Source organism: Rattus norvegicus, chromosome 13 (assembly GCF_036323735.1).
Source record: "Rattus norvegicus strain BN/NHsdMcwi chromosome 13, GRCr8, whole genome shotgun sequence".
NCBI classification, from domain to species: domain Eukaryota; kingdom Metazoa; phylum Chordata; class Mammalia; order Rodentia; family Muridae; genus Rattus; species Rattus norvegicus.
Window position 1 is genome coordinate 101,303,816 of NC_086031.1, and position 19,016 is coordinate 101,322,831.

Below are 19,016 nucleotides of genomic sequence, written 5' to 3' on the forward strand. Positions count from 1 at the left end.
GTCTGTTAACTTTTTTTTTTTGCCTTTTCTTTGACAATTCCATACATGTATACAATTAATTCTGATCACTTTTCCCTTCCCATTACCTTCTCTGATTCCCTTCGTTCCCATAGATAGCTTTCTTCTTCCTAAACAGTTCTCTCCCAGTGAAAACATCAGCAAAATAACAAAACAACACTGAGTTCAGTTAGGGGTGCTTGCAGGATCAAGGGTTAGGTTACTCACTAGAGCATGGGTAACTCATCAGTGGCTATACCAAGGAAGAAATTGGTACCATCTCCCACAGCAACCAGTAAAAACCAATAGTTCTTCTGGACCAGCCTTTCTCCAGGTGTGTCCTTGGGTGGGCACATCGGATCCTTTAACTATAAAGATTTTGAGGATACACTTTTGTTCAGTGTTGCACAAACCTTCCAAATATTACTACTGAAGCTGGCAAAGCTTGGCGGTTCACAGGGAGACAGAAGCATAAGCCAGCACCCACTTCCTGATGTTGGTGTTGGGATTACGGTTACATAGAGGACACTGATGTGTGAGGAAACGTGCAGAGTGACGGACAGCAGGAGGGACTTGCAACCTTTTACCTTACAAGTTCGATGTTCTTCTGTGTGCTGTGCGTGCATGCATTTGTGGGTTCACATGTGTGTGTGCTTCTAGCAAATTTTAATGTCAAGTGTGGTTTTAATTTCTAAAAGTATCATTTTTCTTTCATTTCTTATAAAGTTCTTGTTATATTCATGCTTTCCTCTTGATTTTTAACTACATTGGAAAAATGACTTTAAAAGCCTTATCCATTGGTACCATTTTATATTCCTGGGTTTGTATGTTCTGATAGCTTATCACTCTTAGTCATAGGTCAGAGTTTGCTGCTACATTTCCACCCCCACCCCAGGGCTTAGTGAAGAGAAGCCAGACACTACATATGCTCTATCTTGAAGAGGTTAGAATTTTACCAAATACAACCTCCAGGCAGAAACAAACAACTACAATGACTGGCTAATCTAATCTGTTTGCTTCTGTAAGATCAAATCCTACAATTGCTTCTACACTGTGCCTAAAATTCATTAATTTTTTTTTACTTAATCCAGTTTTTCAAAGTTAGGACCAAATTTTCTATTAGTAATAACTTTATGCACACTTTAACCTTGGTTCCAAAACAACCTTTTTCTCTGAGAACATGTGTTCTTATTGATCAGCTTATTTCACAGATAGTTTACGGTTATGTAATGCTCAGTGTGTAAGTAAGACAGGAAAGCATCCAAGTAGCCAAGACTATTCTCCCTGACCGTCCACTTCTCAACTGAAAAATTACGGAGCTCTTCGTTTTACAGATCACTTCGTTTATCCCCAGGTCCATATTTAGGAGTCTACATTTCTATAGTCTAAAATTGCCTAAATACATTTTTACTATAATTTGTCCAAAGGAATTTTTTATATCATAATGTAAAAAATTTATTCCTTTGGATGTTTTTTGCATCTACATTTGCATGTGTGTTTGTGTCCCAAATGCACACACATGTGCATGGATGTGGAAATTAGAAGACACCTGACAGGAGGCATTTCTATCCTGCCACCCTGTGGGTTCTGGGATCAAACTCAGATCTAGAGGTTTTGATGTGGCTGTCTTCACCAGCTGAGACATCTCTCTAATCAGATTTATCACTTTTTAAAAACTGCTTTTTGAAGACAAAAATGGTCTTATCACTGAGTGAACAGATAGTTCAAAATTACATATTAAGACATGAAATTACTCTTATACCTAAACCACACAAAGACCCAACAAAGAAAGAGAACTTTAGACCATTTTCCCTTATGAATATCGACGCAAAAATACTCAATAAAATTCTGGCAAACTGAATCCAAGAGGACATCAAAACAATTATCCACCATGATCAAGTAGGCTTCATCCCAGGCATGCAGGGATGGTTTAATATACGGAAAACCATCAACGTGATCCATTATATAAACAAACTGAAAGAACAAAACCACATGATCATTTCATTAGATGCTGAGAAAGCATTTGACAAAATTCAACACCCCTTCATGATAAAAGTCCTGGAAAGAATAGGAATTCAAGGCCCATACCTAAACATAGTAAAAGCCATATACAGCAAACCAGTTGCTAACATTAAACTAAATGGAGAGAAACTTGAAGCAATCCCACTAAAATCAGGGACTAGACAAGGCTGCCCACTCTCTCCCTACTTATTCAATATAGTTCTTGAAGTTCTAGCCAGAGCAATCAGACAACAAAAGGAAATCAAGGGGATACAGATTGGAAAAGAATTCAAAATATCACTATTTGCAGATGATATGACAGTATATTTAAGTGATCCCAAAAGTTCCACCAGAGAACTACTAAACCTGATAAATGCCTTCACCAAAGTGGCTGTGTATAAAATTAACTCAAATAAATCAGTAGCCTTCCTCTATACAAAAGAGAAACAAGCCGAGAAAGAAATTAGGGAAACGACACCCTTCATAATAGTCCCAAATAATATAAAATACCTCAGTGTGACTTTAACCAAGCAAGTGAAAGATCTGTATGATGAGAACTTCAAGCCTCTGAAGAAAGAAATTGAAGAAGACCTCAGAAGATGGAAAGATCTTCCATGCTCATGGATTGGCAGGATTACTATAGTAAAAATGGCCATTTTACCAAAAGTGACCTACAGATTCAATGCAATCCCCATCAAAATACCAATCCAATTCTTCAGAGAGTCAGACAGAACAATTTCCAAATTCATCTGGAATATCAAAAAACCCAGGATAGCTAAAAGCCAGGATAGTCTTCAACAATAAAAGGACTTTAGGGGGAATCACTATCCCTGAACTCAAGCAGTATTACAGAGCAATAGTGATAAAAACTGCATGGTATTGGTACAGAGACAGACAGATAGACCAATGGAACAGAATTGAAGACCCAGAAATGAACCCACACACCTATGGGGACTTGATTTTTGACAAAGGAGCCAAAACCATCCAATGGAAAAAAGATAGCATTTTCAGCAAATGTTGCTGGTTCAACTGGAGGTCAGGATGTAGAAGAATATAGATTGATCCATGCTTATCACCCTGTACAAAGCTTAAGTCCAAGTGGATCAAGGACCTCCACATCAAACCAGACACACTCAAACTAATAGAAGAAAAAGTGGGGAAGCATCTCGAACACATGGGCACTGGAGAAAATTTCCTAAACAAAACACCAATGGCTTATGCTCTAAGATCAAGAACTGACAAATGGGATCTCATAAAACTGCAAAGTTTCTGTAAGGCAAAGAACACTGTTGTTAGGACAAAATGACAACCAACAGATTGGGAAAAGATCTTTACCAATCCTACAACAGACAGAGGCCTTATATCCAAAATATACAAAGAACTCAAGAAGTTAGACTGCAGGGAGACAAATAACCCTATTAAAAATGGGGTTCAGAGCTAAACAAAGAATTCACAGCTAAGGAATGTTTAATGGCTGAGAAACACCTAAAGAAATGTTCAACATCTTTAGTAATAAGGGAAATGCAAATCAAAACAACCCTGAGATTTCACCTCACACCAGTCAGAATGGCTAAGATCAAAAACTCAGGTGACAGCAAATGCTGACGAGGATGTGGAGAAAGAGGAACACTCCTCCATTGTTGGTGGGATTGCAGACTGGTACAACCATTCTGGAAATCAGTCTGGAGGTTCCCTAGAAAATTGGACATTGAACTACCTGAGGATCCAGCTATACCATTCCTGGGCATATATCCAAAAGATGATCCAACATATAACAAGGACACATGCTCCACTCTGTTCATAGCAGCCTTATTTATAATAGCTAGAAGCTAAAAAGAACCCAGATGCCCTTCAACAGAGGAATGGATACAGAAATGTGGTACATCTACACAATGGAATATTACTCAGCTATCAAAAACAATGAGTTTATGAAATTCATAGGCAAATGGTTGGAACTGGAAAATATCATCCTGAGTGAGGTAACCCAATCACAGAAAAACACACATGGTATGCACTCATTGATAAGTGGCTATTAGCCCAAATGCTCGAATTACCCTAGATGCACAGAACACATGAAACTCAAGAAGGATGACCAAAATGCGAATGCTTCACTCCTTCTTTAAAGGGGGAACAAGAATACCCTTGGCAGGAAGTAGGGAGGCAAAGTTTAGAACAGAGGCAGAAGGAACACCCATTCAGAGCCTGCCCCACACGTGGCCCATACATATACAGCCACCCAATTAGACAAGATGGATGAAGCAAAGAAGTGCAGGCTGACAGGAACCGGATGTAGATCTCTCCTGAGAGACACAGCCAGAATACAGCAAATACATAGATGAATGCCAGCAGCAAACCACTAAACAGAGAACGGGACCCCCGTTGAAGGAATCTGAGAAAGGACTGGAAGAGCTTGAAGGGGCTTGAGACCCCATACGAACAACAATGCCAACCAACCAGAGCTTCCAGGGACTAAGCCACTACCATAAGACTATACATGGACTGACCCTGGGCTCCAACCTCATAGGTAGCAATGAATAGCCTAGTAAGAGCACCAGTGGAAGGGGAAGCCCTTGGTCCTGCCAAGACTGAACCCCCAGTGAACATGATTGTTGGGGGGAGGGTGGTACTGGGGGAAGGATGGGGAGGGGAAGCCAATAGAGAAGGGGAGGGGGAGGGGTTAGGGGGATGTTGGCCAGGAAACTGGGAAGGGGAATAACAATCGAAATGTAAATAAGAAATACTCAAGCTAATAAAGATAAAAAAAGAAAGAAAGAAAGAAAGAAAGAAAGAAAGAAAGAAAGAAAGAAAGAAAGAAAGAAAAGAAAGAAAGAGAGAAAGAAAAAAAAGACTAAAGGAACTTTTGAACTCGCCCAAGGAGACATTCAGAAAGAATGTGTAAAGGGCCACATGAATTGTCCCGACTATGTTAAGAATACGTCTTGGAGGTCCAACACAACGCTCAGCAAAGCCAGCTGTTGAGAGCTGCAACTGGAATGCCCCTGCTGCTGGCTCCACTCCTCTCCCTCTCTTTTCTTTGGATCCTTCTCCCTGAATTGACATCGTTTGATTACAGATGCATAATGTGGTCGATACTGCTTTGAATGAGGGTTCATGGGTTACACACTCAGGAGTGTTCATGGGTTACACACTCAGGAGTGTTCATGGATTACACACTCAGGAGTGTCCATGGATTACACACTCAGGAGTGTCCATGGATTACACTCTCAGGAGTGTCCATGGATTACACACTCAGGAGTGTTCATGGATTACACTCTCAGGAGTGTCCATGGATTACATTCTCAGGAGTGTTCATGGATTACATACTCAGGAGTGTTCATGGATTACACACTCAGGAATGTTCATGGATTACATACTCAGGAGTGTTCATGGATTACACACTCAGGAGTGTCCATGGATTACACACTCAGGAGTGTCCCTGGATTACACACTCAGGAGTGTCCATGGATTACACACTCAGGAGTGTTCATGGATTACATATGCAGGAGTGTTCATGGATTACACACTCAGGAGTGTCCCTGGATTACACACTCAGGAGTGTTCATGGATTACACACTCAGGAGTGTCCATGGATTACATTCTCAGGAGTGTTCATGGATTACATACTCAGGAGTGTTCATGGATTACACACTCAGGAATGTTCATGGGTTACACACTCAGGAGTGTCCATGGATTACACACTCAGGAGTGTTCATGGATTACACACTCAGGAGTGTTCATGGATTACACACTCAGGAATGTTCATGGGTTACACACTCAGGAGTGTCCATGGATTACACACTCAGGAATATTCATGGATTACATATGCAGGAGTGTTCATGGATTACACACTCAGGAATATTCATGGATTACATATGCAGGAGTGTTCATGGGGCTCCTCATGAAAACATGGACCTTTGCCATGGCTCTTATGTTTCCAATAATCATTTGAATAATTTGAAGATTATTCTTCTTCCTGTCTTCTAAGACCATATGTGGAACTGAAAAGGTACCCTATGTCAGGATTGGTTAGCCGTTACTCCCCACTGCCCTCTTTCTGTATAGACTAAAAATTATGAGAATATTTTTCTTTAGTATTCTTAGAATTATGCTGAATGATATCTATAAGAATGTATGCTAGTTTGAATGAAATGGGCCCCATAAAGTCATGTTTGGATACTTATCCCAGAATGGTTTGGGAAGAATTAAGAAGCTATGGATTTGTTGGAGGAGGTGTGTCACTAGTGGCAGCTTCCAGGTTTCAAAAACCTCTGGTTTCTGTTTGTGGATCATGATGTGAGCTCTAGCTACTGCACCAGCACCATGCCTGCCTCCTTGTGCCCATGCTCCCATTATGATGGCCATGCACTCTAACCTTGGGAGGCTATAAGCCCTGAAACTAACCCTTTCTTCTATAAATTGCATTGGTCTTAGTGGTTTTTTTCTATTAATCATTCCATTAATTTACATCTCAAATGTTATCACACTTCCTGGTTACTCCTCCACAAACCCTTCATTCTACATCTGCACCCTACCTACCCACCCTCTCCAGCCTCACCCATCCAGCATCCCCCTAATCTGGGGCATCAAAACTCCAAAGGACCAAGGGCCTCCCTTCCCACTGATGTCAGGCAAGGCCATCCTCTGTTACATATGTATCTGGAGCCATGGATCCCTCCAGCTACACTCCTTGGTTGGTAGTCTCATCCCTGGGAGCATTGGGTGGTCTTGTCAGCCAATGGTGTTCTTCCTATGGTGTTACAATCCCCCTGTAGTCCTCCAGTCCTTCTGTCAGCTCCCCCATCAGGGTCCCCGAGCTCAGTATGATGGTTGGTTCAAAGTATCCACATCTGTATTGGTCAGTTGCTGGCTAAACTTCTCAAGGAACAGCTAAATCAGGTCCTGTCAGCAAGTGTCTCTTTGGCAAAGCCAGCAGTGTTGGGTTTGGTGTCTGCAGACAGGATGGATCCCTAGGTGTGGTGGTCCCTGCATGACCTTTACTTCAGTCTCTGCCCAACCTTTTGTCCCTGTTCTTCCTTTGGACAGGAACATTTATGGGTTAAAAACTTTGAGACGGGAGGGTAGTCTCATCCCTTGACTGGGGGCCATGCCTATCTACTGGAGGCGGTCTCTACAGGTTCTAGCTCCCTATCACTGCACAGTTTGGTTAAAGTTATCCCTGCTGGGTCCTGGGAGGCTCTTGTTTCCCTGGAGTCTGGGACCCTCCAGTGGCTACTCCCAGTTCCCCATTCCCCACAGCTAAATATTTCCCTCCACCTTCCTGCAATCATCATGTTTCCTCCTCAATGCAGACTGAAGCATCCATACTCTGGTCTTCCTTCCTCCTAAGTTTCATATGGTCGGTGGGTTGTATCATGGGCATTGTGAGCTTTTGGGCTAATATCCACTTATCAGTGAGTACATACTATGTGAGTTCTTTTGTGATTGGGTTACCTCACTTAGGATGATATTTTCTAGCTCCATCCATTTGCAAGAATTTCATGAAGTCATTCTTTTTAATAGCTGAGTAGTACTCCATTGTGTAAATGTACTACATTTTCTGTATTCATTCTTCTGCCGAGGGACATCTGGGTTGTTTCCAGCTCCTGGATATTATAAATAAGGCTGCTATAAACGTAGTGGAGCATGTGTCCTTGTTATATGTTGGAGCATCTTTTGGGTATATGCCCGGGAGTGGTATAGCTGGGTCCTCAGGTAGTACTATGCCCAATTTTCTCAGGATCTGCCAGATTGATTTCCAAAGGGGTTTTACCAGCTTGCAGTCCCACCAGCAATGGAAGAACGTTCCTTTTTCTCCATATCCTCACCAGCATCTGCTGTTACCCGAGTGTTTGATCTTAGCTATTCTGACTGGTATGAGGTGGAATCTCAGAGTCATTCTTATTTCCATTTCCCTGATGACTAAGGATGTTGAACATTTCTTTAAGTGCTTCTCAGCTATTTGAGATTCCTTCATTGAGAATTCTCTGTTTAGCTCCGTACCCCATTTTTAATAGGGTTATTTGGTTCTCTGGAGTGTAACTTCTTCAGTTCTTTGAATATTTTGGATATTAGACCTCTATCAGATATAGAAGTGGTAAAGATCTATTCCCAATCTGTGGCTTGCCATTTTGTCCTACTGAAAGCATCCTTTGCCTTACAGAAACTTTTCAGTTTTACGAGGTCCCATTTGTTGATTGTTGATCTTAGAGAATAAGTCATTTGTGTTCTGTTCAGGAAATTTCCCCCTGTGCCCATGAGTTTGAGACTCTTCTCCACTTTCTCTTCTATTAGTTTCAGTGTATCTGGTTTTATATGGAGGTCTATGATTCACTTGGACTTGAGCTTTGTACAAGGAGATAGGAATGGATCAATTTGCATTCTTCTACATGCTGACCACTATTTAACCAGCAGCATTTGTTGGAAATGCTGTCTTTTTTCCACCAGATGGTTTTTAACATTCTTTCTCAAAGATTAAGTGACCATAGGTGTGTGGGTTCATTTCTGGGTCTTCAGTTCTATTCCATTGATCTACCTGCCTGTCTGTACCAATACCATGTGGTCTTTATCACTATTGCTCTGTAGTACAGGCTTGAGGTTAGGGATTGTGATTCCCACAGAAGTTCTTTTATTGTTGAGAACAGTTTTTGCTATCCTAGGTTTTTCGTTATTCCAAATGAATTTGCACATTGCTCTTTCTATGACGAATTGAGTTGGAATTTTGGTGGGAATTGAACTGAATATGTAGATTGCTTTCAGTAAGATGGCCATTTTTAATATATTAATCCTGCCAATCCATGAACATGGGGGATCTTTCCATCTTCTGAGGTCTTCTTTGATTTTTTTTTTCTTCAGGGACTTGAAGTTCTTGTCATATAGATCTTTCACTTGCTTGGTTAAAGTCACAACAAGATATTTTATGTTATTTGTGGCTATTGTGAGGGGTGTTGTTTCTATAATTTCTTTCTCAGTGCGTTTATCCTTTGAGTAGAGGAAGGCTACTGATTTGTTTGAGTTAATTTTATACCAGTCACTTTGCTGAAGTTGTTAACCAGCTGTAGTTCTCTGGTGAAATTTGTGTGATTGTTATGTTATACTATCATATCATCTGTGAATAGTGACATCTTGACTTCCTCCTTCCCGATTTGTAAACCTTTGATCTCCTTCTGAAACACTTTAATGCAGGAACCTAATGATTTAAGCATTGCTTATACCAAGTACAAATTTGTGCACACACAAAAAGATCATATACCAAGTACAAATTTGTGCACACACAAAAAGAGCAGATTACTAGATCTTTAATGTTTCTGGTATTTTACAAATGATTTAGGCCAACTAAACTAGACTTCCCTTAGTCATAATCAATGAGTAATAAGAGGCACCACATAGATAACTATAATCATATTTAAATATGTTGTGTATGGTATGACTGTGTGTAAGCATTTGTCTTGTGCTTAGCATTGAGTTCCGATGAGAATGAAAAATTAGGTTAATTCAAAACCCAAAATATATATGTCACACATAGGAAGCTATGAAAAAAAGGACATTTAAATTAGCTTCAAACACTGTAACATGTTAAATGTCCATTTGGTAATCACAGGAACAAATGGGAAGGTAGTTACTCAACCTGTCATGAACTTCTTTAGTTTTGACTGAAAGCACTCCAAATTTGCCTCAGTAATGAGAAATATAGGATTAATCCCCATAAAATAAAGAAAAATTTTAAACCTAGAACTGTATCCAATAGTTCAGGCTGACTTTGAATACATTATTTAGTCCAAGGGCTGGGGTTATAGGACTGAGTCAAAAGGCCACGCAGGATCAATATTAATATTACAAATAAATTTTTAAAGAAAAATTTAACATGTGAAAATAACAAACCTTGTTAGTTAGTGATATATTTTCACAACAAAATCATCTTTCTACTTCAGCTTTATTCCAGTGCCAGTAATGAGACAGAGAAGCTTAGTCACTACCCTGTTGTAGACACTGAAGAATGGCATTAGACTAAGGCTACTTCCTCCCTGGTGATGGACACAGTAGCAGTTCACTTAAACCATTGGTTGGACTGGCAGAGCTTGGTGTTTCCTCCCCCTGCACCAGCCACACCACTTCAGTGGAAAGAGAATTTTGTCCACTGACCTGTACAACACTATGTGACTTTGCACAAATATTCACACTGATTCTCATTTTTCTTTCCTTCTGGATTAGGGAAAAAATGCATAGCTTAGAAGAATGCTGAAGAATTGCAGATAAAACCCTACATATATTTTTCCTAGTGTCCATTTAAAATGCAAAACAGAGCCCCACAAACAATTCTGTTAGAGATGCACACTTCCTGGCTCTGAGACATGCTGAATCAGAATCAACACATTTAACAAATATCCCAGATGACTCTAGAGGACATGTTCTTGAAGACCTACTGTACTCAGTAACCATTGGGAAATGACAAGGATTTCTCAAGAAATTTTCCTCTTTAATATTCAATATATTAATTAAAAATTGATTACATTTTATTTATCATTCCTAATGTATAATGATAGGTATATGTTTGAAGGGGTCCTCTGACCTCTTCAGGAATCTGTTTCCTTTTTCCACTGTGTGGATCCTGGGGATCAGACTCAGGTCATAGATCTTGGCAGCAGATACATTTGTTTCTACTCAGCAATCTCGCTAGCCCATATTTACGTCTTATATGACTGCTTTTTTGTCTGGGGCCTCCCCAGCCAAGCCTTTGGTCAGTTCTACAGTTTTAGGTATGTATCCCTTCTAATTCTCTAATCCAACCAGGAAGTGGTTGGCTCCCCTCAGAACATCTATACCACTACTGCTCCCCTGGACGCATCTACCCAGGTAGTTCAGTGTTTAGGTACACAGGACCTACAGCTGAGTGTGATCCCTGAGTGACTTGTTTCCTTTAACAGCCTGCCTAGCACATCCCGGCACTATGAATGCTAGCGGAAAGGAAACCAACAGCTCAGTTCTGACTTAGAGCGCATCACAGTTCCTTTTTAAATGACGGATCCACAATAGGCTGTCGACGGCGTGAAAGAACTGACTTGTTTCTATTACGCACTGAAGTCCTAAACAAACGCAAGCCTGTCACACAACTCTGCACGAATGGTGACTAATTCCCGAATGTTGAGCAGGAGAATCCCACCGCTCTACGCTTATTTAACAATGATTAATTGGAGGAGTCAGTAACGTAATTATTCACTAAATAATTGATGTGGTTACTGCATCTTACAAAGTAAGGCGGCAGGGGCTGAAACAGTGGTTAAAATGAAAGCAACGTTGGCCTACTTCTAGTGAGGAGATCCATAATCCATACTGTCTCACAAAAACTACGAGGTTGAATCATCACCTTTCTCAGTCATTAGAGGTGCACGGTGAAATAATAAAATCATAGCTGAGATGTATGCTAGGATCAGAAGAGCTCATCAGGACCTTCTCACACTGGCATGGTTACCACTGGCCTCTGGCCTGTTGTATTTTATCACCACCCTGTAATGTACTTTTTTTTGGGGGGGGGGGTTCTTCTAAGTTGTGAAAACTCCTGAGTCATGGCTTCTAGTTTCAATGGACAGAAAGTTGAGGTGTGGGGGATGAGGATGCTGCCTTAGCTTTTGCCCATTTGCTTGTACTAATTATCTTGTCACAATGGTGAAGAAACTTCACTTTAAGACAAACGAGTCACAGATGAATTGATTTCCATGACCTCTGTGAGATAAGGGAAGCTCAAATTCCCTTTTGGACAATGATATTCTGAGCTCATGGCTAGCCTGGTTGATGTCAGTTAGGTTATTAGACCTTTGCTGGGTAAAATAGGTTTCACCAATCCAAATTGCTCGGTGATTATTTTAAAATATCGAAAAATAAAGTCCACAAAACATTTTTTTTTTTGAGGAAGATTTCCCAAATGTTGCCCAGGGCAGCCTTGAATTTTCTGTGTCGCCCAGGCTGAACCGGACTCATAGCGATCCTCCTACCGGTTTCCCCAGTGAGGGAATCTATTAATTTCGGGCTGCCCTTAATAATTATATCTATTCTGGGACCTTCCTTAGAGCATGTCAGCCTATTAATGACTTGTAATGTATATATAAATTCCACTTTAATATATTATATATTAAATATATATTGTATTTCTGATCATGTTTGAATCCCCATGGGGAGAATTTAGAACTATTTCCTGAATTAAGTAATTTGTTAACAGTAAACTCTTTCTGAGACCCCCCTCTCTTCACTACTCACCGGTTCCTAAAGTAGTACTGACTTTCTAGAAAATCGGACCGCGACAGCAGCTTGGCTAAAGTAGCCATGGCCTCAGAGGCCTGGAGTTCACCAAAATTGTTACTATCAGTCTCCTTGGCAACTGGGCTGAACCAAGAGCACTTCCGACTTACTCCCCTTTCCTTTTACTCTGTTTCAGTTTCAAGTAACTGCACAGAGAAATCAGATTTGTTCATGTGAGAACCGACTTCAGCCTACTGGATCCTTTCCCCTGGGAGCTCGAAGGGAGGACGGGAAGGGTCAGCTAGGCCAAGGGGAGCGAATGGTCGCTTCCAGCTTCCGGTTTCCGCCTCCAGCCGGCTTCCGGAAATTGCTCTCAAAATGCTGAAGTGCTGTGTGGAAGTGGCCGGGGCTGTGGGAGTTAGAGTCGGTCCTCGGGCCTGAGCCTCGAGGCCGCGCTCCCGGGTGTCGTTGATGTTTGGGGCCGACGGGCGCCCAGCGATCGGAGCCGCCGCCGCCGCCCGGAAGAGCTGGTGAGCTCGGCGGGCCGTTGGGAACGGGGCGAGCTAGCAGGGGAGCAGCTCGCCCGGCTCCGGGTCAGGGAAAGCCGGGTACCGATTTCCTTCAGGCCGTGTTCCCGTTTCCCCTGCAAAACCGGCCATATCGTACTAGATTCCGTGGCCGAAGAGATTACAGAAATCCCCAGTTCCGGAAGTTTCTGAGTGGCAGAGACCTCAGGCCCTCGTACTCCCCGCGCATCTCGGTTCGTGTAAAACCTAAGAAGTTTTCCACCACCCAGGAGGTTCAATCCTAGTTCACGTGAGATGGGTTCTTTTCCAGGAGCCTTATGTTTGAGGTTGGAACTTGTCTTTAGTGTATCCTGACCCCATCGCTGTGAGTTTCCAAACTCACACTTGATCCTCATGGCATCCCTCGCAGGCACAGAAAATTTAAGAGGCAAAGTTTTCCCGTGCCCGTGAGTGCCAAAGATAGTAGCTACGTTTTGGATTTTCTGGTTGAAAACCTTGGTCGCCAACCTCTGCCCCCTCCATCCCGCCCACCCCCCCATCCTCCAGTATTTCCTGCAAGGCATTTCCCATCAGAGAAACAGTGTAACAAGAAAGTAGATGTCCTGTGGACAATGTTGAAACATAAAAATCTAACCAGTAAGTCAAGAACTGTGATCTTAAAGATCACACCAGTGGGCTGTGATGTCTGATTGCTTTGCATCACCGACAACTGAAAAGTTAAAAGAATATCTTAGGTCAGATATCTTATTTGGTTCCTCACGAGAGATCATTTTTTAACGAGTGTCCTTTTTCTTGTGACTTTTAAGTCGTCACGGTTTTCAGTTAGAAGAGTAGATGCTTTTTAAATGAGCAAGTTTAGTTGGCGTGCGCGGCTGGAAATAAGAGGCACAGGTCACAATGCATTAGTTTTTCTGAGCTTTGGCAGTTGTTCATGCAGAAGGAACCACCACAGAAAACAAGGTTAAAGGTTCTTCCCGACATCCTGGTGTTTCCTCTAAAGTGTACTTTTCTCAATGTTTCAGTGTTCCGTGCCTTGGTAAGGAAGGGAGGTGAAATGTGTTCAGCAGATTGGTCTGGTCCTAGTAAAGAGGAAGTAATTTGTATACTAGTTGACAAAAACAAACAGTGACCCCATTTACTCTTCGTTTTACTCTCCGTCACCTATCATGCTCAGATAGGGCTGTATGTATTACTTGTCTATTACTAGGTGTGTTATTCCTCTAAGCAGGAGTTAACTGCAGTTGTGTTTTTACCTGCTAGACAGCTCATCGCCTGTAATGAGACCAGAGTGTCATTAGCACCTGTCAGCTCGTGTTTTTGAAAGAAAGTCTTAAAATGAGTCTTAATTGTGTGTTCCACAAAACCGGAACCCTTCTTCTCAACTTCATGCCAGACCACTGTTGTCTCCCACTCCGTCCTTACCACCCTCATCAGCAATCTCACTTTCCTTTCTTCTCTCTTTCCCTGTCTCAGGTGGAGTTTTGCTCTGTAACCCAGGCTGACCTCCTCCTGGCAGTGGGCACCGGTCTCAGCCTCCCCTGTACTGAAACTACAGGCACGGAGCTGCCTTGCGCAGGCTTTGCTATTTCTTAACGAAGTTTTTGTTGTTTCGTTCTTTGAACTGTCTTACACGATTGTTTTATCTAGGTTATGAAATCCCCATGGTGTTGGTGGTTACTACCACTAAGTAGTTAATTATTAATTAGTCTTGGTTCTATCTGTGTGTGTCATCTCATGTAAATTCTCTGCGATAGGCGCCGTGCATTCTTTACAGCCTAGATAAGGTGGCAGCAGAGGTAAAGATAATTTAAATAACATCTCTAAGAGGTTTATTTGCAGTATGATTGATGCTAGTGTACTTAAATTCCTCACTGCCCTTGTGCACTCTGTTCTGTCTGACTAAGGTAATATCTATAGGCATCTATGAATTAGAAAATACATGTCCAGATTTGTAGACTAGCCTATAATTTCTGAGATAGTCTTTTTTTTTTTTTATTTTTAAACTGTTTTGTGGCTTTGTTTTAACAATAATAAAAAGCCATTTTAATGGGTTCTGGGCCTTTGCTTCTGCAGTTTCATTCTTATCTGGCATTTCATTTTCTTTATGTCTGGAAAGCGATATAATAAAAACTGCTTCTTTTGAGTAGTTGGGTTTGTTTTGTTTGCTTGTGTTTTGGTTGGTTAGGATGTTGAACTCAGTTTCGTAAATAGTTAGCTTTGCCTGATTCCACATATTCTTCCAGTCAAAGATCAAAACAATAGCCAGGATAATTGGGGGCAAATACTTGTGGGATAGCTTCTTAGCATCCTTTGTGTGTCAAGCTGGAAATCTTTAAGCTTTGGTAATTTGCATTCATTTTCACCTTTATGTAAACTATTTGTCTTATTCACAGAACAAACATGTTAAAATCCCTATTTTCTGAAGGTTTTAGTAACATCACTTTCCCTCTGTGATTTTTTTTGCCCTACATGTTCCTGTCATCTGGTTATATGTTGAGCAGTATGCCAGGGACGTATATTTAAATCTTAGCTGTCTTCATGTTCCTGATCTAGGAATTCAGAATATATATTCAGTAAATATTTACTGTGCAGTTATCATGTATCAGCAATGAAACATTTCTTATCCTATCAAAAGTTTTAACTGAATTACTCTTTAAATTCAAATTTTTTGCTCTTGTTTGACTTAGATTCCGATTGCATTTTGTCCAGGTATTAAAGAAAATAAGTAATTTACATTTTGAAAACAGAGGCAGTGAGAAAAGCTCGGATGACTCTTGAAGTCAGTCATTGAATGAAGTAACAAAATCAAGAACCGGTCTCCAAGTTTGTCGAATGAGCTCACATTATCAAGTCACTAGCTGAAAAGTGGAAGTAGATTTTACTCTCTTTTTTTGAATTAAGTTTGTAAATTTTTTCTAGGGTAAAGAGGAGAGGAAGTGGTTTCCTCAGATGTCTGCGGTGACAGAGTGACAGCGCGGTAGCTTCCAGCAGACAGGACAACTTGGTGCAGTCAGGGGAGCTTTGGGTACGCTGAAGGGGAGTGGGTTTGCCGGTTTGTTAGCGAGCTTTGTGGTTCCTAACTGGGGAAGAGAGATTCGCCTCTAACTCTCTTCTTCCTCGTATCTGTGCATTAAAGCAAGAATCAGATGCATTGAAAGCAAGGTCTCAACTGTGTAGCCCAGGGTGGCCTCAACATTGGAGGGGATTCTGCCTCTGCCTCGTTCGGTGATGAGGTCACAGGCGAAGTCCACTAGACCAAGCCGTAGGACATAGTGTTTCCTTTTTGGGTTTGAAGATCCAGGTTTTCATCTTTTGTTTCTGTGTGTATGTCACGGAAGTCAGAGAAGGTTATAGTTTCCCTGGCCTCTTCTTACCCAGCAAGCCAGAGACTTAGGAGGCTATAAGCTGCTTGCCCAGTGCTGCACAGAGATCTGGGTCCCGGCAAGGCAGGAAGGATGCCTAAGTGCCGCAGAGCCAGCCTTCCCTCCTGAGACGCAGCTCTTACTAAATGGCTCTGCCAGGATCCATTTCACTGTGGTGGTGCTTTGGGGACCCCAGAGCTCTGGGCAGGCTAGGCAGGTATTTTACCAGTGAGCCATGTTACTGCTCCTGCTTGAGTAAAGACTCATTTTAATACATTTAAACAGTATGATTAAGGAAGGAAAATTTTAAGTTCCATTGAACATCAGAAATTTTAACATTTAATAAGGTAAATCTTACGGATCATATTTTTGTTTGATTAGTCTTAACATGTAGAGCTTCCCCCTGGGGTGGCCCCTTTCACTATTTATGTTTATTCACTCATTGCCACATTTGTATTGCGATGTATTAATTTTCATCCGCACATTTGGGCTAGGTGCTGTGTACGTAGAAGACCTTTTCTTTTTAAATCTTAAATAAAGTGCAGTAGTTACATAATATGGGAATATATATACATATATATACATATATGTGTATATATATATATATATATATATATATTCCACCGCTATGCTCTCATTTGTGAATAGTCATAATATGCTGTGTATTCATAAGTGTAGTTCTTGACTACGGTGCACACTGAATTTGTATTTATGTAGACCAGTGGTTTGCAACCTGTGGATCTCAACCCCTTTGGGGATCGAATGACCCTTTCACAGTGTATTTTACAGTTAGTTGCCGTTAGTAAAGTAGATAATCTTAGCAGAAGAAAGAGTCCATGTTCTAGAAAAATCACAATGGGAGTATGATTATGAACTAGGTGATAAATATTTGATTTTTTTCCATTTCAAATATTGATAACTGAAACAGTTTAGTTCCATTTAGAAGAATTTTGCTTGTTTTTTTTTTTTCTTTTTTAATTAACTGGCTTGGTTCATTCAGTAGATACACATTTAAATTAAATTCTCTTATTACACTGATATTTTTAACAGTATCCAGGACACCAAACATATATATATATATATATATATATATATATATATTTTTTTTTTTTTTTTTTTTTTTTAAATATGGTCTCTGCCTGCCTCTTAGGAATAGCAGTTGCTGGAAATAGAAGCATCAGAAACGATAGTTATTAGTAAACTAGTTAACTGAGTTTGGGCTGTGTTTTCTGTATTCTTACTCTCTTTTTATGTATTGAAATGTGGGGAAGAGGTGTTACCTGTCAACGTTCAATCCTGGGAAGACATAACAGGACTTCAGGACTAAGGGCAGCTTTGAGGTTTTGTCAGAAAACATTAATCTTTGAGAAGAAAAAAAAGCCTTCTCATGCTGTGTTCTGTTCCTTTCATCCGTCTTCCCAACTGGCGTACAGTGTTTTAGAAAAATCACTTTTTGGAAATAGTGGTAAGGAATGCAAAGAAGGCAAGTTATTAATAGTGCCTAAAAAGAACGTGAAAACAAACCTGATTGAGGCCCTGCATTTTGAAAACAACTGGCTCATCAAATCTTGGACCAAATACATTTAATATTGCTCAGCATAACCCAACACTACTTGGCAGGCGCTGGTTTCCTTGATAAAGTCTGTGACCATAGCAGGACTGTAAGCCATGCGAGCTGCTGCTTTAGACATTCCCCCCAGCCGTTTCCCACCATTTCAATCCCAGTGAAGAAACCTCACATATGAAGAAAAACAACTCAAGTGGTATGTTCACTGAGCTATATCAATTCAGATTAAAACCTGGCAGTTCCGTAAGTCTTGCTTTGTACTGAAGAGTCTTACATTTCTTCATTTCTTTTATACAAGGACTTTTGTAAGGAAATAAGAATGTTTGCTATAAAGTGTCTTAGTAGAGTGGTCTAATGTTACTTCAGTCACCTGCCCGAGCAGAGGAGATCCAAGAGCTGCTGGCAACATGGTCTGTTACAGTTTATCTCTTTCTACTTCATGCCCTTTTACCTGAGATGAAAGTGAAACAATATGATGTTAGTTGGCTAATATTGTTGGCTCATGGCGGGGGTGGGGGGGTGGGGGGGTGGGGGGGTGGGGGGTGTGTTCTTGGAACTGAGTTGTGGTCTAGTCAGAGCAAATTAGGGGTGGAAAATGACTAAATTTAGAATTGAAATTGTATTAAATACATTTTTTTGTGTTTCTGCAGTTTTGAATGAATCCTCTAATTTTTAGTTAGTTCATGCTTGAATGATACCATAACATTCATTGGATTCTTCTAGTTAAAATATTTTATTTTCTTAAGAGAAACAATAGAAATTGATCAATGCTGCCTTAATTTCAATGAGATTCTAAGAAAATTTGCTTTCATTCTTAGTCATGCTAACATTTTGTTAAACCTTACTAATTATTGAAATCCTTTTCCAATAAAACTTAGTCAGCGAGGAGCTGGAAATATGCCAAAGCAGTTAAGAGCCCTGGCAACTCTTCCAGAAGACACAGGTTCAATACCCAGGCACCCCCATGGCAGCTCAGCCATCTGTAACCCCAATCCCACAGAAATCCCCCAAAACCTCCTTCTGGCTTTCTTACACACTGTTTGAAGAGCTTAAATATACATGTAGGCAAATCACTAATATGTTAAAATAAAAGTAAATGAGAAATTTTTAAAAATGAGTTGATGAGTATCCTATTTCAGTGGACGGAATGGGTGTATTAGCTTACTGTAACGTTAAGAGCAGTGACCCACTCAGGCATGGTGGTGTGTGGCTAGCTTTCTAGCTCAGGATGGACTTCATGAGGGTCAGACTTTTGGGGGCCTCACAGAAAACAAACAGGGATCAAGACCACTGCCTTTCTCATCTGAGGTGGCATGCCAGACTGCCTTTAAA

The 19,016-nt window shown here is 40.8% G+C and overlaps 2 protein-coding genes across 14 annotated transcripts in view; one reads left to right on the forward strand and one right to left on the reverse strand.

The window, feature by feature from the left end:
- Positions 1 to 12,406, reverse strand: part of Spata17 (spermatogenesis associated 17) — a 178,807-nt gene extending 166,401 nt beyond the window's left edge. Inside the window, exon 1 of one of the 2 annotated variants that reach the window (XM_006250449.5) lies at positions 12,247 to 12,406. In XM_006250449.5, coding sequence (XP_006250511.1) covers positions 12,247 to 12,314 — 68 coding nt within the window. In that variant the 5' untranslated portion in view covers positions 12,315 to 12,406. The remainder of the gene's footprint in view (positions 1 to 12,246) is intronic. The other variant, NM_001398667.1, reaches the window with a different exon arrangement.
- Positions 12,407 to 12,597: 191 nt separating this feature from the next.
- Gpatch2 (G patch domain containing 2) overlaps positions 12,598 to 19,016 on the forward strand; it is a 140,697-nt gene continuing 134,278 nt past the window's right edge. For 6 of the 12 annotated variants that reach the window (XR_005492230.1, XM_039090591.2, XM_039090592.2 and 3 more), the window contains exon 1: positions 12,617 to 12,758. Coding sequence is in view for 9 of the 12 variants with exons in the window: in XM_039090591.2 (XP_038946519.1) it covers positions 12,700 to 12,758 (59 nt within the window). In the remaining 3 variants the exon portion in view is untranslated. The other 6 variants (NM_001401368.1, NM_001401369.1, NM_001011909.2 and 3 more) reach the window with 4 other exon arrangements.